Genomic DNA, 17,813 nt, shown 5'->3' with positions numbered 1-17,813 from the left:
ATGAAGCGAAAGATGAACCTACCTTCAGATATTCTTGATGGTATGTCCATCAGACTATCAAATTTTTTACGCGACGCAAAGAATACATTATTTGAACACTGCTAATGCAAAGAAATGTAGTCATGTAACTACTGCTCTGATGTTGGTTTTTCATTATAGCACCCGAATAAGTGTTATAAGGGAGGATCCATAAAGTATGTCACGCAAAAATTGGCGATTTTTAACACCCTCTCCCCCCTTCGTCACACTTTTTGTATTAAACCTCTAAAATGTTTGTATGACTCGTCACGCTGCTCGGAACCCCCCCTCCCCCATAGAAGCGTGACGTATTTTGTGGTGCATAACTGTCAGTAAAGCACCTATTTCATTAATATGGAAAAGTAGGTTGTTTTATCTCATCATATCACTTAAACACGATCTGTAAACCAGGTATTATGATCAGTAATTGCAAAAAGAAAAAAATCATAACGCATGAGCTAATAAGAATCCTTTTACCAATAAAAGGAAGAAATTTACAATGGGCAGGCCTTCCTGCATACCCTTGCATGGAAAATAAAACTAGCCACCAATGTCAGATTATTTCATAGCTGATTTATCTTGCTAGTAGGTGTGTGAACATTTGAAATATTTCCAAATTTACAGGAGCTTTCTCTATTCTTTATTTGCGGCGTCGTACACAATCATTCGTTCAATTATCATGTGTTATTGCTCTCATGGTAGAAATAACGACGCTGAAAGGGTTAATGTTATTCATCAATCACACAGCTCTAATAACAATTATGCCATACGACCATAATGTCAAACGTCCGTTATGCAAAAAGGCATTATACCAAACGACTTTATGCTAAACGGGGTACAATCAACATCATATATTTCTCCGTTTCTCAAGGAAAGTAAGAAATTTTGCCATAGAATATGAAGCGTGAAGCGTTACGGAACCGAATTTGTGTTTTACAATACTTTACATATTTTTATCTTGATTCTCAAACACTAATATTAGTTTTGGGAAAAAGAAAAACACATGGTTTGATTGAGGTTAGAGAATACAATTTAACAGTATGAAAGCAAATAATTAAACATAAATTGTAACGGGCTGTTGTTTACATTAATAATACGCGGACAATCTTTTAAGAAGTAATGCACAATGGCCAATGGCGAGAGCAACACTTCCTAATCGGCTTCTGTCGTTTTCCTCAGACCCGGAGATGTTTAGTTAGCGCATATATATTGCACAATGCTCCTCACACGTCCACGCAACATGGTCAAAGTACTGAATTTGCGTCGCAAACACTTAGATTGCATTTCGAGAGTCCAACCAACTGTGAATAGATGTGAATTTAAGGACAAGCCTCCCGAAATCCAAAACTAAATGCCATATTTACTATTCCTGCTCCACTTTTTGTTGTCGTGTACATGCCCTTACCTTTCACTGCGCTGGTCGGTCGCTGCCAACTTGCTCCCCTAACTTCACGCTGTCTCTGAACGTCAAACTCTGCCACCAGTGGAACATTAACCCTCCAGTGCCCAAGACCGCACGGAAGAAAAAAAGTACCCAAAATTGAGTATTTTTAAACTTACTTTTGAGTTATTTTGACGTAAACTACGTCTAAGGGGAAGACTCAGATACAGGGTGTAAATCCAAAATTTCCAAATTCGAGACCGTCACGAAATTAGGATAGATTTCAAACGCTAATAGCGTCTTTATCTTTCGATGGATTTTCGAGATTTGCTTATCAATAGATTCGGAAACTCTCCAGCAATTTGCCAATTCTATTGATACTATTGATTATCAACGTTAGACTATTGAAAATGTTATTTCTTTCCAAATCGGGTGAAAAATTCAATTCCGTTCATAAATCCCCAACACGGACATCAGATTGCAGTAAGGTAAGGGCCTTTTGATACACTGCTTCGTTTTCCCTGTGTATAAAAAGCACCGTGTTTCGCGTGCGCGCGTCATTTTCATTCTGGATGTCACGGCGAGCAGACCCAGGTCATTCCAGTTCGAGACAGCAACACGTACGGACGTGTTTTTTGCTCGCGCATTTTTTCGAAGTGTTTTTTCTCGTTCTTTCGCTGTTTACGTTTTCGCTTGTCGCGTTGGCGTTATTTTCTCCCGGACCCGTCATGGGAGACTCGGTGGCCGATTCGGTCGCTGGAAAAGTGCCTAAGCGCACTGCTCTTGGAGGCGCGGGTAACCCCTCCAAGCAGCTTTTGCAGAGCAACGTGTTCTCGCCGTTGCCGCTTGATGACGCCGGCAATCCGCCGAAAAGAGGAAGAAGCAGCAATCGCAGCTGCCGCAGGTGCAACCGGAGCGGAAGGAGAAGTGCCCGCCCGTGTTTGTGAAGGGCGATCCGCCGGATTTACGCCCAAAAATTCGCCAGCTGATCGCTAAGGGGCTGAAATGTACTTTTCGGCTCTGCAGCGAGGGCGTGAAAGTGATGCCGGCCAACAGGGACCATCATCAATCCGTCGTGGAGTTCCTCGAGGTCCACAAGTATGAGTACTACACTCATGACCACCCCGGCACGAAGCCGCTCAAGGCTTTGCTGCGAGGACTTCACGACATGAAGGAGGAAGAGCTCCAAGCAGAGCTTGAAAGTTGCGGACTGAAGCCAGTAGCCGTCCACAAGATCGCTCGTCACGACAAGGCGAGGAAATATCGCGACCAGCTTTACCTGATCCATCTGGAGCATGGCTCCACTACCTGGAAGGACCTGAAGCTGGTTGGCGTTATAAATTACACCGTCGTTGACTGGGAGCGATATCGGCCAGTGCACCGCGATGTCACGCAATGCACCAACTGCTTCAATTTCGGGCACGGCACCAGAAACTGCCGCATGAAGCCGCGCTGCAACAAGTGTGGCGAACCCCATCCAACTGACGAGTGCGACAAAATGGAGGTGGCCGATCCCAAGTGCGCCAACTGTGGCGACAAACATCGGGCCACCACAAAGGGCTGCCCAAAGCGAGCTGAGTTCCTGGAAATCCGGATGAAGGCTTCCACCAGGACCCTTCCGAAGAAGAACCGTGTTCCTGTAGTCAACGAGGTAAACTTTCCAGTTATCCGGGCACCTCGTCTTGCAATTCCAATACTCGCACCGTTAGAACCGCATAAGTGACTGGCAGCGGCAGCTGCGTCGGTTCAATCTTCGGAACCATCCACCAGCGAATGGCCCCGCTTCCTCCTCCTGGGTTCCGTCGGCAGTCGGAGAACGAAGCCGTCCCACCGGAAGAATCTGCCCCGCTGTACACTCCGGAGCAGCTGATGCCGATCTTCGCGCAGCTCGCCACTCGACTGCGCGGCTGCAAACCCGATTCGACCAGGTCTTCACACTTGGCATGTTCATCATTGAAAATGGCTGCTAGGGTGGGCCTGGTCAACTGGAACGCTTGCTCGCTAAAGAGCAAAACAATCGAGCTGAAGGATTTCCTTGAGGAGAAGGAAATAGACGTGGCGTTCATCACCGAAACGCACCTAAAACCGGAGGTGAACATCAACATCCCGGACTTCCGCATCGTGCGACTCGACCGGCCGACCAGGGGAGGTGGTGTGGCCATCGCTCTTCGCTACAATATCAACTGTCGTCTGCTTCCAAGCTTCCAGCTCAATGTCATCGAGGCCATCGGTGTCGAAATCACCACTTCGGTCGGCACAATCGCGCTCATCGCGGCGTACTGTCCAACGCAAGCCAAAGCCGGCGATGGATCATCGGCTACCCTTCGGAGGGACATCGTCAAGCTGACGCGGAGGCAAGGCCAGTATATCATTGCCGGCGACTTGAATGCCAAACATCAAGCCTGGGGCAACAGTCGCGGCAATCGAAACGGCACCATCTGGAGCAACGACATGGAGGAAGGCCACTACACGATCCTGAGCCCGGATTCCCCCACTCGGCTGAGTCGGTCCGGTGCCCACGCAACGCTCGACCTCTACGTAACAAACCTGAGTGACCACGTCTCGCAGCCGGTTGTATACCAGGAGCTCAGTTCGGATCACTATCCGGTGGTGGCGGAACTGGGCTCCTCGGTCAATCGGCACCAGCAGTTACGGCGGAACTACCACCGAGTGAACTGGCAGCGTTTCCAGCAGTGCGTCGATAACACCGTCGACTACGAGGTGCGTCCGGAGACGCCGGAAAGTATCGACCGCCAGCTGTGCGCTATCGAGGAGGCGATCACGGCGGCCCGAGAGCAACACGTACCGACGGCTCGGCAGGTAAGCAACTCCTTAAACATCGATACACTCACCAAAGATTTGATTCGATTGCGGAATGTCACTCGCAGGCAGTTTCAGCGTACTGGACTGCCTGAGCTTAAGGCACGCTGCAATCGAATCACAAAAATTATCAAGGCCAGAATGGTGGACCTCAAAAATAACGACTTCTCGAATAAGATCCGCACTCTCCCAGATTATGCTAAGCCATTCTGGAAAATGACCAAAATTCTAAAATCCAAGCCTCGGCCCATTCCACCTTTGATCCCACTAGACAATAATGGCTCTAAGGATCGCTTGATAACTCCTGCAGAGAAGGTCGCTGAAATAGGTCGTCACTTCGTCAGCTCACACAATCTTGGGCAGAACATCGTCAGTCCACACGAAGCAGCCGTCAACGAGCATGCTAACAACATCCATATGATTCCCAACGACTTCTCGGAGGAGTTGGAGATCTCAGCTGACGAATTGACGGCCTATATCAAATCGTCGAAGAACATGAAGGCCCCAGGCTTCGACAGCATCCTGAATCTCGAGCTCAAACACATGAGTGCTCCGTTCTTTGAGCACCTCTCGCTGATCTTTAATCAGTGTCTCCGGCTTAGCTACTTCCCATCGTCCTGGAAGTCAGCGAAAGTCATCCCCATCCGGAAGCCTGGGAAGGATCCTTCCTCCCCCAAAAGTTATCGACCCATCAGCCTTCTCTCAGGGTTATCCAAGTTATTCGAAAAAGCTATTCATCATCGGTTACTTGAGTCTGCCGAAAATCTCAACATATTGCTCGAGGAACAGTTTGGTTTCCGACGCGGTCGGTCAACTGTACACCAACTGACCCGAGTTACCAACGTCCTCAGACGGAACAAGTTTGTCTCGAAAACATCCGCCATGGCCTTACTCGATGTCGAGAAGGCATTTGACAATGTATGGCATGATGGCCTGGTGTACAAACTACAACGCTACAATCTTCCCAGCTACCTGGTGAAAATCATCAACAATTACCTGTCGGCAAGGACATTCCGGGTCTCAATCAGCGGAGCGAGTTCCAATGCGCACAACATCTTCGCAGGCGTCAACAAGGGCAGTATCCTCGGGCCCCTCCTTTTCAATCTGTTCACCTCCGACATGCCAGAACCTCCAGAAGGCGGCATTCTGTCTCTGTTCGCAGATGACACATCCATCGTCTACAACGGTAGAGTGATCAGAGCGCTAGTGGCAAAACTCCAACGAGGCCTGGATGCCCTGACAGAGTACCTCACCAGCTGGAAGATCTGTATCAACGCGGCGAAGACCCAGGTCATCATTTTCCCCACTCCAAATCCCTAAACTTGTTCCGCCTGGGGACTGTAAAATCATCCTCAATGGCACGACCGTGGAATGGGCCAATGAGGCCGGCTACCTGGCTTGACCCTCGACAGCAAGCTTATTTTCAGGCAACAGGTTGACAAAACGGTGACAAAGTGTAACGTCTTGTTGAAACTACTCTACCTTTGATCAACCGCCGGTCGTCATTGTCCCTGAAAAATAAGCTTGCTGTCTACAAGCAAATCATCCTCCCTGTGATCGAATATGGCATGCCGGTCTGGGAGAGCTGCGCTAAAACCCACCACCTCAAACTTCAACGGGTCCAAAACAAATTCCTGAGGATGATCCTCAACACCTCCCAGGACAAGAACATCCGAGGTCCACCGTCTGGCCGGAATAAAACCTTACATGAACGCTTTGGTGAGTGTAAAGAAAAGTTTAGGGTCCGTTGCTTGCATTCGGATCAGGCTCCAATTAGGGCGCTAGTTCCAATCTAGGTTATCAAATTTCTTATTGTAAATATTAGTGTACATAGTAGTTAGGTTATCAAATTTAAAAAAACACACCAGCGCCTCCTAAAGGCCGTCATGATATATCATATTAACACTTAAATAACAATGTAAACATAAAAATTTAAAATTGAAGTTGGAGGGCCAAGCCGGCCGAGCACTGTACATGTAAAAAATAATTGTAGAACAGAAAATGAAACAATAAAGAAGAATTTTACTACTAGATCCACTGCTTCGTTTTCCCTGTGTATATAAAGCCCCGTGTTTCGCGTGCGCGCGTCATTTTCATTCTGGATGTCACGGAGAACGGACCAGGGCAGCGGTGTGGTGGTGCGGATGAAATTTTTTCGGTCGGTGGTGGTGGCGGTCGTGGAAGCAGCAGCACATCATTTTCATCCGTGTCCCATCTTCGGCGGATCTGGCAATCGACGGCGTTCGTTGAGCCGAATCATCGGATGGCGGTCGCGCAGCCCAGTGGCTGCACATAAGTGGCAATTAATCGGTTCTTTTCAGGACCATCATTATATTTGGGAGGAAGGTTAAGTTGAAATAATTTTCATAAAGTGCAACCGTTAGGAACTGGAAAATTCTTCGGTGAAATTTTCTAGCGTAATTCGGAGTTGTATGATTTTAGTGATTGAGAATGTTGATATTAGACGAACTTTCTAAATAGAACAAAGCATAATTGTTTGGCATCGGTAGCGGAATCATAGCATTAGTGCCAGTCCGAGCATAGGCTGTCATCGGAAGATTGCTACAGCAATTTATTCACTAACGTGGCGTTTGCAACGATTTGGATGTTGTCGGCCCAACATGAAATTTTCCCGCGAGACTAATTTTGTATTTTCCTGTTGGTTGAAAAAGAAATCAGTTCCGAGATGAACTTTATTCAAAGCGCAACGCTAACGTCGGTAGTTGAATCCCAAGCAAGTATCGGAAGGAGACCATGCAAAAAATTGATTCGCATTATGACTGAAAACATTGTATGGCGTCAGTATTGATGTTTGCTACAGATTTTTTGACGTAAACTTCGTCTAATGGGAAGACTCAGATACAGGGTTTAAAACGGAAATTTCCAAATTCGAGACTGTCACAAAAATTAAGATAGATTTCAAACGCTAATAGCGTCTTTAACTTATTTTCGACATTTGCTTATCAATCGATTCGGAAACCCTTCAGCAATTTGCCAATTCTATTGATACTATTGATTATCATTAATGCTTAATATTTTCTACAACAAATATGATTTTGAAAAAGTATCACCGGCGCGTGCTTACTCGCAATCTACATGCTGCTACATTTACAGTTACATCAAACAACTGAAAACCGAAATACGCCACTCCAAAATTACGAGGTGACAATGTTAAAAAGAGACAGAAGATAGGATAAATAACACGTGCCTCCCCGAGTCACCTTTAGAGCCACTTTCATTGATGGTAGCCGATCGTTAGTACTTCATATCAAATATCATATCATAACATAGCAAAGAATATTGTGGCCAAATTTCATAAAATTTGGTCAACAAAAACCCCCCCGACAATAGTAGGAGCTCCGCCGATGCCGAAGGTGGTACCACGGTCTACTCTCCGCGACATCTCGAACTAAATAGCTCGCGCGCGCGGAAGAGCTCCTTTCTTGTAATCAATAAAGTTGAACCTGTAGCCACGCCCCTTTGGTGAGTGTGTGACGGTTACACAATATTTGCAGTCATATCGGACAACAAAGAGGCGGGACTAATGAGCCATCTTTATTGATTATAAGAAAACTGCTCTCCCGCGCGCGCGTTGCCCATTCGAGTTCGAGACAGCAGCACGTACGGACGTGTTTATTGTTCGCGCATTTTGACAACTACGTCTAAGGGGAAGCCTCGGATACAGGGTGCAAAATGAAAATTTCCAAATTGGGGACCGTCACGAAATCATGTAAGATTTCAAACGGTAATGGCGACTTTATCTTTCGACGGATTTTCGAGATTTTGTTATTAATAGATTTGGAAACTTTCCACCAATTTGCTAATTGTATTAAAACTATTAATTATCAACGGCAAACTATTGAAAATGTTATTTCTTTCCAAACCGGGTGCAAAATTCAAAAATAATCAATCCCGTTCATAAATCCCCAACACGGACATCAGATTGCAGTAAGGTACGGGCCTTTTGATCCACTGCTTCGTTTTCTGTGTATAAAAAGCCCCGTGTTTCGCGTGCGCGCGTCATTTTCATTCTGGATTTCATGGAAAGCGGAACAAGGCGTCCAGAAGCGGTCCTAGCGACAACGGCTGTGGTGGTGCGGATGAAGAGCAGTACATCTTTACATCCGTGTTACAAGCAGCATTTTTGGATCTGGCAATTAACGGCGTGCGTAGAGCCGAATCATCAGATGGCTGTCGTGCAGTCCAGTAGTTGTTGTTGGTGAGGCACATAATTGGGAATGAATCGGATCTTTTCAGAACCACCATTATGTTTGGGAGGAAGGTTAAGTTGAAATAATTTGTCTATAGTGCAAACGCTCTTCAGTGAAATATTCTAGCGTGATTCTGAGCTCAATTATATGATGTTTATCTAGTACTTAACTACTCTTCTTGCTGTGGATTTAATTTTGAACAATGATTCAGTAATTGACAAGTGATTGAGAAAGCTGATATAAGACGAACTTTTTTCATAGAACAAAGCATAATTGTTTGGTATCGGTAGCGGAATCATAGCATTACTGCCGGTCCGAGCGCGCTTCAGAAGAAGCTGCAAATATGTATTTGCATGGGCGGAAATAAAACCTTAAACAAGTAGCAGGCTACCTACTAGAATTATAATCTTGAGGGGAAATTTCACTTGACTGTTACTGCTATTCACGCGAATAATTATCGGCAGCGTCTTACGATTCGCGCGCTTGTGATTCTGCTACCGATGGAAAACAATCTGCCATCACCAAGCAATTAAGTTTTACTTTGAACAAAATTCATCTCGCCTCAAGTTGTGACTTAAGAGCTACTTTCTCTGATGGTAGCCAATCATTAGTACTTCAGACAAGAAAATTTAATCTGAGCGCGAACGACCGCATGAACCACACCATCGATGAAATTTCCGGTAGCAGCTCCGCCGAAGCCGATGGTGGGACTACGATCTGCTTTTCGCGACATCCCGAACGAAATGGCTAGCGCGCGTGGAAGAGCTGGTTTCTTGTAATCAATAAAGTTAAACCTGTAGTCACGCCCCTTTAGTAAGTGTGTGACGGGTACACAATATTTGCAGTCATACCGGATAACAAAGAGGCGGGACTAATGGGCCATCTTTATTGATTATAAGAAAACTGCTCTACCCCGCGCGCGTGGCATTTCATTTGAAATATCGCGGAGAGCGGTCCCAGCATCGGTAGAGATGTCGCAAATTAATCGATTACTTCGATTAATCGATTATTTGTTGTGATTAAATTTGATTCGATTACTACTCAACGATGAATCGATTCAATAATCGACAAGAATCGAGAGTAATCGATTAATCGGGATTTTACGACAACTATTAGATTTCGATTACTTCAATTAATCGATTCATCGTTATGATAATCGATTAATTTTGATTCGATTACTACTCAACGATGAATCGATTCAATAATCGTCAAGAATCGAGAGTAATCGATTAGTTACTAATCGATTAATCGAGATTTTACGACATCTCTAAGCATCGGCGGAGTTGCTGAGCAAATTTTATTCCAAATACATATGGTATAATTGGAAAAATCGGTTCTTCTCATTCTATGCAAAGGAAGATTGAGGCGAGGCGAACTTTTTTCAAAGTGCAAATTAACCGCTTGGAGACGCCATGAAGTTGCCTGGCGTCCGTAGCAGAACCACGAGCGCGCGTCGGAGGGAGATGCTACAAATATGTATTCGCATGGATTGCTTCAGTGGCAGTCAAGTTTAATTCTTTCAAGATTCTTATTTGGTTTTGTTATTCCAGCCTATGGCGTGGGTCGTGTGGTCGTTAGTCGTCGTTATTCGAAATATGTATTATTGGGAATTAATCGATTCTTCTCATGGACACCATTTTAAACATAGGAAGATTGAGGCGAGACGAATTTGTTCAAAGTACGACGTCGTAGCCGAATTACGTTGCCGTTCGTAGCAGAATAACGAGCGCGTATTGTAGATAGCTGCTGCAAATATGTATTCTTGCACTGGCACTAGATTCTCATTTCACCAAACTGTTTTACGTAGTTTACGTCGGGCGGTCGTGTCTTGTACACAACCCTTATGATTTTTTCTCTTCACTTTCATTCACTTTTTCTTTTGTTGTCAAAAACAAAAGAGCCAAACAATCCAACGACGCCAGTTCAATACGGGAAGCCAATTTTGAGTTTTATTACCTGAGGTCGAAATTGAGTGAATTAAACTTACATTTGGGTGATTAAATTTTCCGTTGGGTACTTTTTTAACATGGGAGTAAAGGCAAACTACTTCGACCCTACTTACTCAATTTTGGCTACCCGTACGGATGTTCGAGGTTGGGTGAATTAAACTCACTATTGGGTAGTTTATTTCTTCCGTGCGGGGTACTTTGATTATTTTTGATCATATTTCGAAAAGTTTTTGATGTTGATCAATAATATAAACTTGAATGCATGGTTAAATGTGGTTTAAAGTCAATTTTTCAAGTTCTACACATTTATAAAAAAAAAAAAATTTGAAAATTGAGTAACATTTTGTTGTATTTCGTATTTTTGCTCGTATACCTTTAAAGAGTGAAATATTTGTAGTTTAGTATTTTTTACAACTAACCGTATTCAATAAAAGGTTCCAGTGATGCATATTACACTCTAAAATATTTTCCATCAAATTGTCACCTATATGGATTCGCTTTATGCGTTTTTCTCAGTGTACTCTGTGTTTCGTTTTTGACGTTCTTGATACGATACTGACTTGGATTCATCGTTGCTGTTCACATAAATGTTGAAGTTGTGAAGTGAGGATAATTCAGTCAAAACTATGCCATCTTCAAAGAATTTGCCTAATGGCAATGACTGGTGAGTTCTCTTCGACTCACACGGCTGCTCTCGAGGTTCTCTTCAACTTGGCCCCACTACACATACATCTCAAACAAGAAGCACTTTCTTGTACATACCGATTATCGGTTCCCGGTTTCATGGAAGATAATCCTGTAAACCGCAGTACTACATACACTTTGTTGTTACAGCTCATGGTTGATTGGGACAGAATTATCCTACCTCCAAGTAATCTCCAAGTAATCTTCGTGCCGCGAGCCGAAATGTGCCGGGATAAGGATGGGAGCATCTTGACGGACGAACGTGTGGTGATCGAAAGGTGGAAGCAGCACTACGAGGAACATCTGAATGGCGCTGAGAGTACAGGCAGTGAAAGTCAAGGCAGCGGAGGAGATGACAACGTCAGTTCAGCGGACGATGGAAGCCAACCAGCCCCACCTTGAGGGAAGTTAAGGATGCCATTCAACAGCTAAAGACCAATAAAGCAGCTGGTAAGGATGGTATCGGAGCTGAGCTCATCAAGATGGGCCCGGAAAAGCTGGCCACTTGCCTGCACAAACTGATAGTCAGAATCTGGGAAACCGAACAGCTACCGGAGGAGTGGAAGGAAGGGGTTATATGCCCCATCTACAAGAAAGGCGACAAACTGGAGTGTGAGAACTTTCGAGCGATCACCATCCTTAATGCCGCCTACAAAGTGATATCCCAGATCATCTTCCGTCGTCTGTCACCATTAGTGAACGAGTTCGTGGGAAGTTATCAAGCCGGCTTCGTTGACGGCCGCTCGACAACGGACCAGATCTTTACTGTACGGCAAATCCTTCAAAAATGCCGTGAATACCAGGTCCCAACGCACCATCTGTTCGTTGATTTCAAGGCGGCATACGACAGTATAGACCGCGTAGAGCTATGGAAAATTATGGACGAGAACAGCTTCCCTGCGAAGCTTACCAGACTGATCAAAGCAACGGTGGATGGTGTGCAAAACTGTGTGAAGATTTCGGGCGAACACTCCAGTTCGTTCGAATCCCGCCGGGGACTAAGACAAGGTGATGGACTTTCGTGCCTGTTGTTCAACATTGCGCTAGAAGGTATCATGCGGAGAGCCGGGTGTAATAGCCGGGGTACGATTTTCAACAGATCCAGTCAATTTATTTGCTTCGCGGATGACATGGACATTGTCGGCCGAACATTTGCAAAGGTGGCAGAACTGTACACCCGCCTGAAACGTGAAGCAACAAAAGTTAGACTGGTGGTGAATGCGTCAAAGACAAAGTACATGCTTGTGGGCGGAACCGAGCGCGACAGGGCCCGCCTGGGAAGCAGTGTTACGATAGACGGGGATACCTTCGAGGTGGTCGAGGAATTCGTCTACCTCGGATCCTTGCTAACGGCTGACAACAACGTTAGTCGTGAAATACGAAGGCGCATCATCAGTGGAAGTCGGGCCTACTACGGGCTCCAGAAGAAACTGCGGTCGAAAAAGATTCGCCACCGCACCAAATGTGTCATGTACAAGACGCTTATAAGACCGGTTGTCCTCTACGGACATGAAACATGGACAATGCTCGAGGAGGACTTGCAAGCACTCGGAGTATTCGAGAGACGGGTGCTTAGGACCATCTTTGGCGGTGTGCAAGAAGACGGTGTGTGGCGGCGAAGAATGAACCATGAGCTCGCCCAACTCTACGGCGAACCCAGTATCCAGAAGGTAGCTAAAGCCGGAAGGGTACGATGGGCAGGACATGTTGCAAGAATGCCGGACAGCAACCCTGCAAAGATGGTGTTCGCTTCCGATCCGGCAGGTACGAGACGGCGTGGAGCGCAGCGAGCGAGATGGGCAGACCAGGTGCAGAACGACTTGGCGAGCGTGGGGCGTATCCGAGGATGGAGAGATGCGGCCTCGAACCGTGTATTGTGGCGTCAAATTGTTGATTCAGTGTTATCTGTTTAGATGTTAACTAAATAAATGAATGAAAAATGAAATGAAGTAATCTCACACTCGCTGGTAGTTTTCCTTATAGGGCATTTTCAACAATTCTCCACGTGGGATGAGCAGACATCTGGTTATTTGGAGTAGAAGTATGTCTACTGAAAGATGTATGACCGTCACCAAACCGTCTTAAGATGCTTCTGATGCGTCCATTTCTCGATCCAGTAGCCGGCTCTGTTAATGCTCGCGTGAACCATCTGAGTGGTAAACAGCTAGAAAAAATGCTCTTTCAAGTGCTCAGATGACTTTTCGCTGGTCATCCAGACAAGGTAGGTGCGTTACAGACATTCAAAGAGAAACAAGTTTGCCAATTTGTATTACGGTAAATCAATTTGTCAAATGCTTTTCCGTAAGCAAAATAGCATTTAACAGAATTGTTGCTTAGACCGTTACACATGAGCAAGCTGTGTTACTGGTCGACAAAAGCTTTTGAAGTTTTAATCAACTACAATTTACATTGCGTTCACAACTTTCCTTTCTCTTGTCCAGTGTCAATACGATGCCATAAAACTTGAAAGTGCAATCAATTTATGTCCAATTAAAGTATCTGCTCCATTGCTCAGCAAGAACTCACGAAACACACTAACTTCTTTATATGCACTCTGACGTTCAACTTTGTCGCCGCAAATTTAATCACTGCTCTTGTTTGCCTCCAATCAACGACATCATTCGACACACCCTCGATAAAACTTATTCAAACTGGCACATTCCAATTGAACCCCAGTGAACCAAAATAATTGGCAACTTTATTCCAACATTTACCTCTTCCTCATGAGCGCCCTTCCAGGAGGGTTGAAGACATACCGTCTTGCTTGTTCACAGCAGCGTCCGGATATAAGTGCGCTTGATTACATCTTAACCACATTGTTCCTCTTCCGAAACTTGCATTACGTTCCGATGCATCAGGCAAATTCGAAAAACCGACATTGTGTAATCAAACTATCAACCGCTCTCACCCTGGTGCGAAGCGAACCGGCACCCTCTGGAGACGGAACGACCGATCCCGGAAAAATTCGATTAGAGGCACTGGATTGGAACGTTGGCTGTTCGTTTCCACGCGCCAGACCAACCACGGAAAACGAGGATAATTCAACCGAATGCCAGCCGTTCCCCCGGGGGTAATACTTTATGATGATTTACGCTGTGAACTGGGTCGTCTGAAAGAATTTTGCGGTGGCGTAAAACTGAGTAAATCCCCCTTTGGTGGGTTCGGTTCTGTCTTACAACGTCGACATATCCATTAGCTATCAATAATGATTTGGCAAAAGGTTTGTTGCAATGATATGTTAATTTCCAGATTCCAGATTAAACACCCAAAAGATATGCGGAACGAAACGATATCAATACCCACCGAATTAACCCCGAAACGTAACGGAAAACATATGTTCTGCTCCAATTTGCAGCACCGAGCGACTTGTTCGATTAACGTTTCGAGCCAACTACTCCAATCCAGCAGAACATTTGTAAAATGAAATGAATCAAATTAAATTGCCATCCGCCGAGATTGGCGGACGAATTCGCGAGAAACACGTGTACTTACTTATAACGGAGAGCTGCACCCGGGTGTTACGCGTGGGACTTTTGTGGAAATCCACGCGACAGCGATACACGCCGCTGTCTGAGTTTTTCGTCTGCCGGATCTCCAGCACCGCTGGCGTCCGGCTCGGGTAGAAGCTGGCCCGCCCGTCGAAGGATGTGTTCGAGCTCCGGTGCGAGCCCTCGCGCGTGGAATCTCGAGCGTCGAAGCTGGAAACGACAGACAAGAATACGAAAATGGTTAGAGTTTACTCGGAACTGTGAAAAGCATATTTTGGTAATGAAATGCTCAGAGAAGAAAAAAATAATAAAAATTAATATTTCATTTCAACCGCTTGAAACTGTGAACTGTAGGCGGAGCAAGCAGCTTCTGAGAACTTCTACAATTTAATAAACCATTTATGAAACCACCGTAGTTTTCAACATGTTTTGATTAATCTTTTTCGTTCCTAAGAGAAAGTTGTATATAAAATCTGTCGAAAACCAAACTTTGACTCGGATAGTGAAAACTAAACATAGATCGACGAATGAATCAAACTCTTCCTCTTTCTCCGACTGGCACAATAATCCTGCCTCGCAGCTAAGCGTTCATCAAGCACTTCCATGATTGTTAACTGAAAAGTTTCTGAGACGAATTCCATTTTTGCATGAGGCTAACACGATGATACATTTATGCCCAAAAAAATCGAAAAACTTTCTAACCAGAAAATTGCCTTGACCAAACCGGAAATCAAACCCTACCAAGTTCAGCTTGGTCTTACTTTGTAGCCACGCATCTTACCGCACAACTAAGTAATTATCAAATAGGTACCTTCCAGATATTTTTCATACGCACAGCCATTTCCTTACAAACTCAACTGGATAGCACATCTCACCGGAATCTTCTGTTTGAGAAATTTCACACAATTCCGACAAGAACTGTTTTTGAATAATATTTGAGAACTCGATTTAAATTTATGTAGGTATATAGGGAAAAAAATTAGTTTGAAAAATGTATTGGAGGCAATCTTCCTTCGGTGGAATTGGAATTGACCAATTTTACGAAAGATTGTCCATTTTGTGGATGTTCCGAATTTCCCGGAGGACCCAATGGGTCGTATGAATAAAAAGTAGCAAAACTCAGCGCTTGTAGTATCTACTCAAAAATAAAGTCCGCAGAGAAAACTACATGTTTGATATGAATAAAAACATTTTCGAACTTATGGCATATGCTACATTCGAACTTAGCCTTTACTACAGTTTACTACCATTTACTACACGGAGAAACGTCAAAACAAAATAGACCCCATGATGACGATGATGATTTCATCATTTTTTTGCGGCTAATCAACAAAAGACATGTCTGTTTTGTTTGTTTTCCCTAAATTGGACTTCTATTTTCAAGAACAAAGCCGATTCGCTTCGATTCTGATGAATAATCTGCATTTGAAACATGAGTAGCAACGTCTTGAGCAGACTACAAGAAATCAGTAGTAAACTCTTGTTTTATTCATACCGAATCAGTTGTTTGTAGTATGTTCGAAATGTGTAGTGTAGTAAAGTCTCTTTTATTCATACGAACATGTTCCACAAGTGACGTTTACCACTGAAAATGTAGTAAAGTTGAACTTACTACTTTTTATTCATACGACCCATTGTCATTAGGAGTTACAAGAGACTTTCGCTATTGCTGGCACACACAAATCGCCGGAATGAATATAGTTACAAAAAATCACGAAGCTCTAGGATGAATTTCAATGTTTTTTCAATGAATGTTTGATGAACGTGCAATACATGAAATTGCCTAGAAATTATGTAGTAATATATGATAGCAAATAGAACTGTAATCATCAGAGCATATAATCGTTTGCAATTTTATGTTTCATAGAACGAAACTTCAAAACTACGTGCCCAATCGAGAAGCTTAAACTGTATCTCTTTATCTATAGTATGAGTTTCCCGGGTGTGCAATTCAACATCGCACATATGAATCACCCATCATGTTTACATTGCTTGCACTCGCGACTCACCTCATGATGAAGGAGGAGTTGACTGACTGCGAATGTGTCTCTTACTTGCGATGGCTGCTACGATCTGTTATGTGACTGAGGAACAGTATATTAGACTTGTTCATGTTTATAAGCCTGTCCAACGCCACACATCCTCCCTTTTCTCTAAAAAAAACGGTTGGCATCTATGTTCAAACAAAAAATTAACTTTACCGACATATTATTAGTAATGGGGTTACTCTCTCACTATGATAAAAAGGCATCTTGAATCAAACAATCACTTCCGGCGCATTATTGTACAGCGAGCGTCTGATTTGGTAATTGAAAAACACTATGGATACCCCGTCATTATGGTTGCCCAACCTAAATATGGAACATCATTCTCAAGACATTCCCGTGCAGTGGTAAATCGCAATGGAAACACCATTTTTATTAACCCTCTTTTGCTTCTAGTACAAATCATCAATACTAATACATACTACCTTTACCTTCTTTGCGCATACGTCTATTTAAATGTGTAGCTATGAATGTCAGACAACCAACAACAAAAACTAGAAACCGAACCGGAATAGTATCAATAAACTGTTTTAACCATGGGCGGATATTTTTTCTCAATGCAATCAATCTTCATGGGCACCTTACGAATCCACGATAAAATCATAATTCTTGTTGGCGTTCTATCATTGTGGAGAAATAAAAATCTAGCCTGCGGACGATCTACTACAAAAATCTCATCATTCCGGTCTGTAGTAATATGACTCTTCTTGCGGACGTCCCACCAACGCAGAGAAAGACAACTTAAATTCGGGCGTTCCACCACGCCAAAATTGTGGTCATTCCGATTCACAAGAACACTATTCTTTTTACGGGCGTCCCACCAACGCAGAGGAAGAATCTACTGAAGGGCGTTCCACCACGCAGAAATGTGATCATTCCGATCTACAATAACTCCATGCTTCTTGCGGGCGTCGTACCAACGCATAGGAAGAATTTACTGAATGTGGGCGTCCGACCACGCTGAATTGTGATCATTCTGATCCACAATAACACTATTCTCCTTGCGGGCGTCCCACCAACGCAGAGGAAAAATCTACTGAAGGGCGTTCCACCACGCAGATTTCTGATAATTCCGATCCACAATAACACCATTTGTCTTGCGAGCATTCCAACAACGCACTTGAACGCGGGTGTCTTTTCACGCAGAACTGTGATCCATCCTTAACTAAACCAATAAAACTCTCTTTAATGAACTCCTCGCTGAACTCGCATCCTTA

The 17,813-nt window shown here is 44.2% G+C and overlaps 1 protein-coding gene across 1 annotated transcript in view; it reads right to left on the bottom strand.

Annotated features, from left to right (window-relative positions):
* LOC134221816 (nephrin) overlaps nt 1-17,813 on the bottom strand; it is a 368,748-nt gene that overhangs the window by 308,144 nt on the left and 42,791 nt on the right. Inside the window, exon 3 of the mRNA XM_062700993.1 lies at nt 14,556-14,761. Within this exon, the coding sequence (XP_062556977.1) occupies nt 14,556-14,761 (206 nt within the window). The remainder of the gene's footprint in view (nt 1-14,555; nt 14,762-17,813) is intronic.

This window comes from Armigeres subalbatus, chromosome 3 (assembly GCF_024139115.2).
Source record: "Armigeres subalbatus isolate Guangzhou_Male chromosome 3, GZ_Asu_2, whole genome shotgun sequence".
NCBI classification, from domain to species: Eukaryota; Metazoa; Arthropoda; class Insecta; order Diptera; family Culicidae; genus Armigeres; species Armigeres subalbatus.
This window is presented reverse-complemented; position numbering and strand designations above follow the sequence as displayed.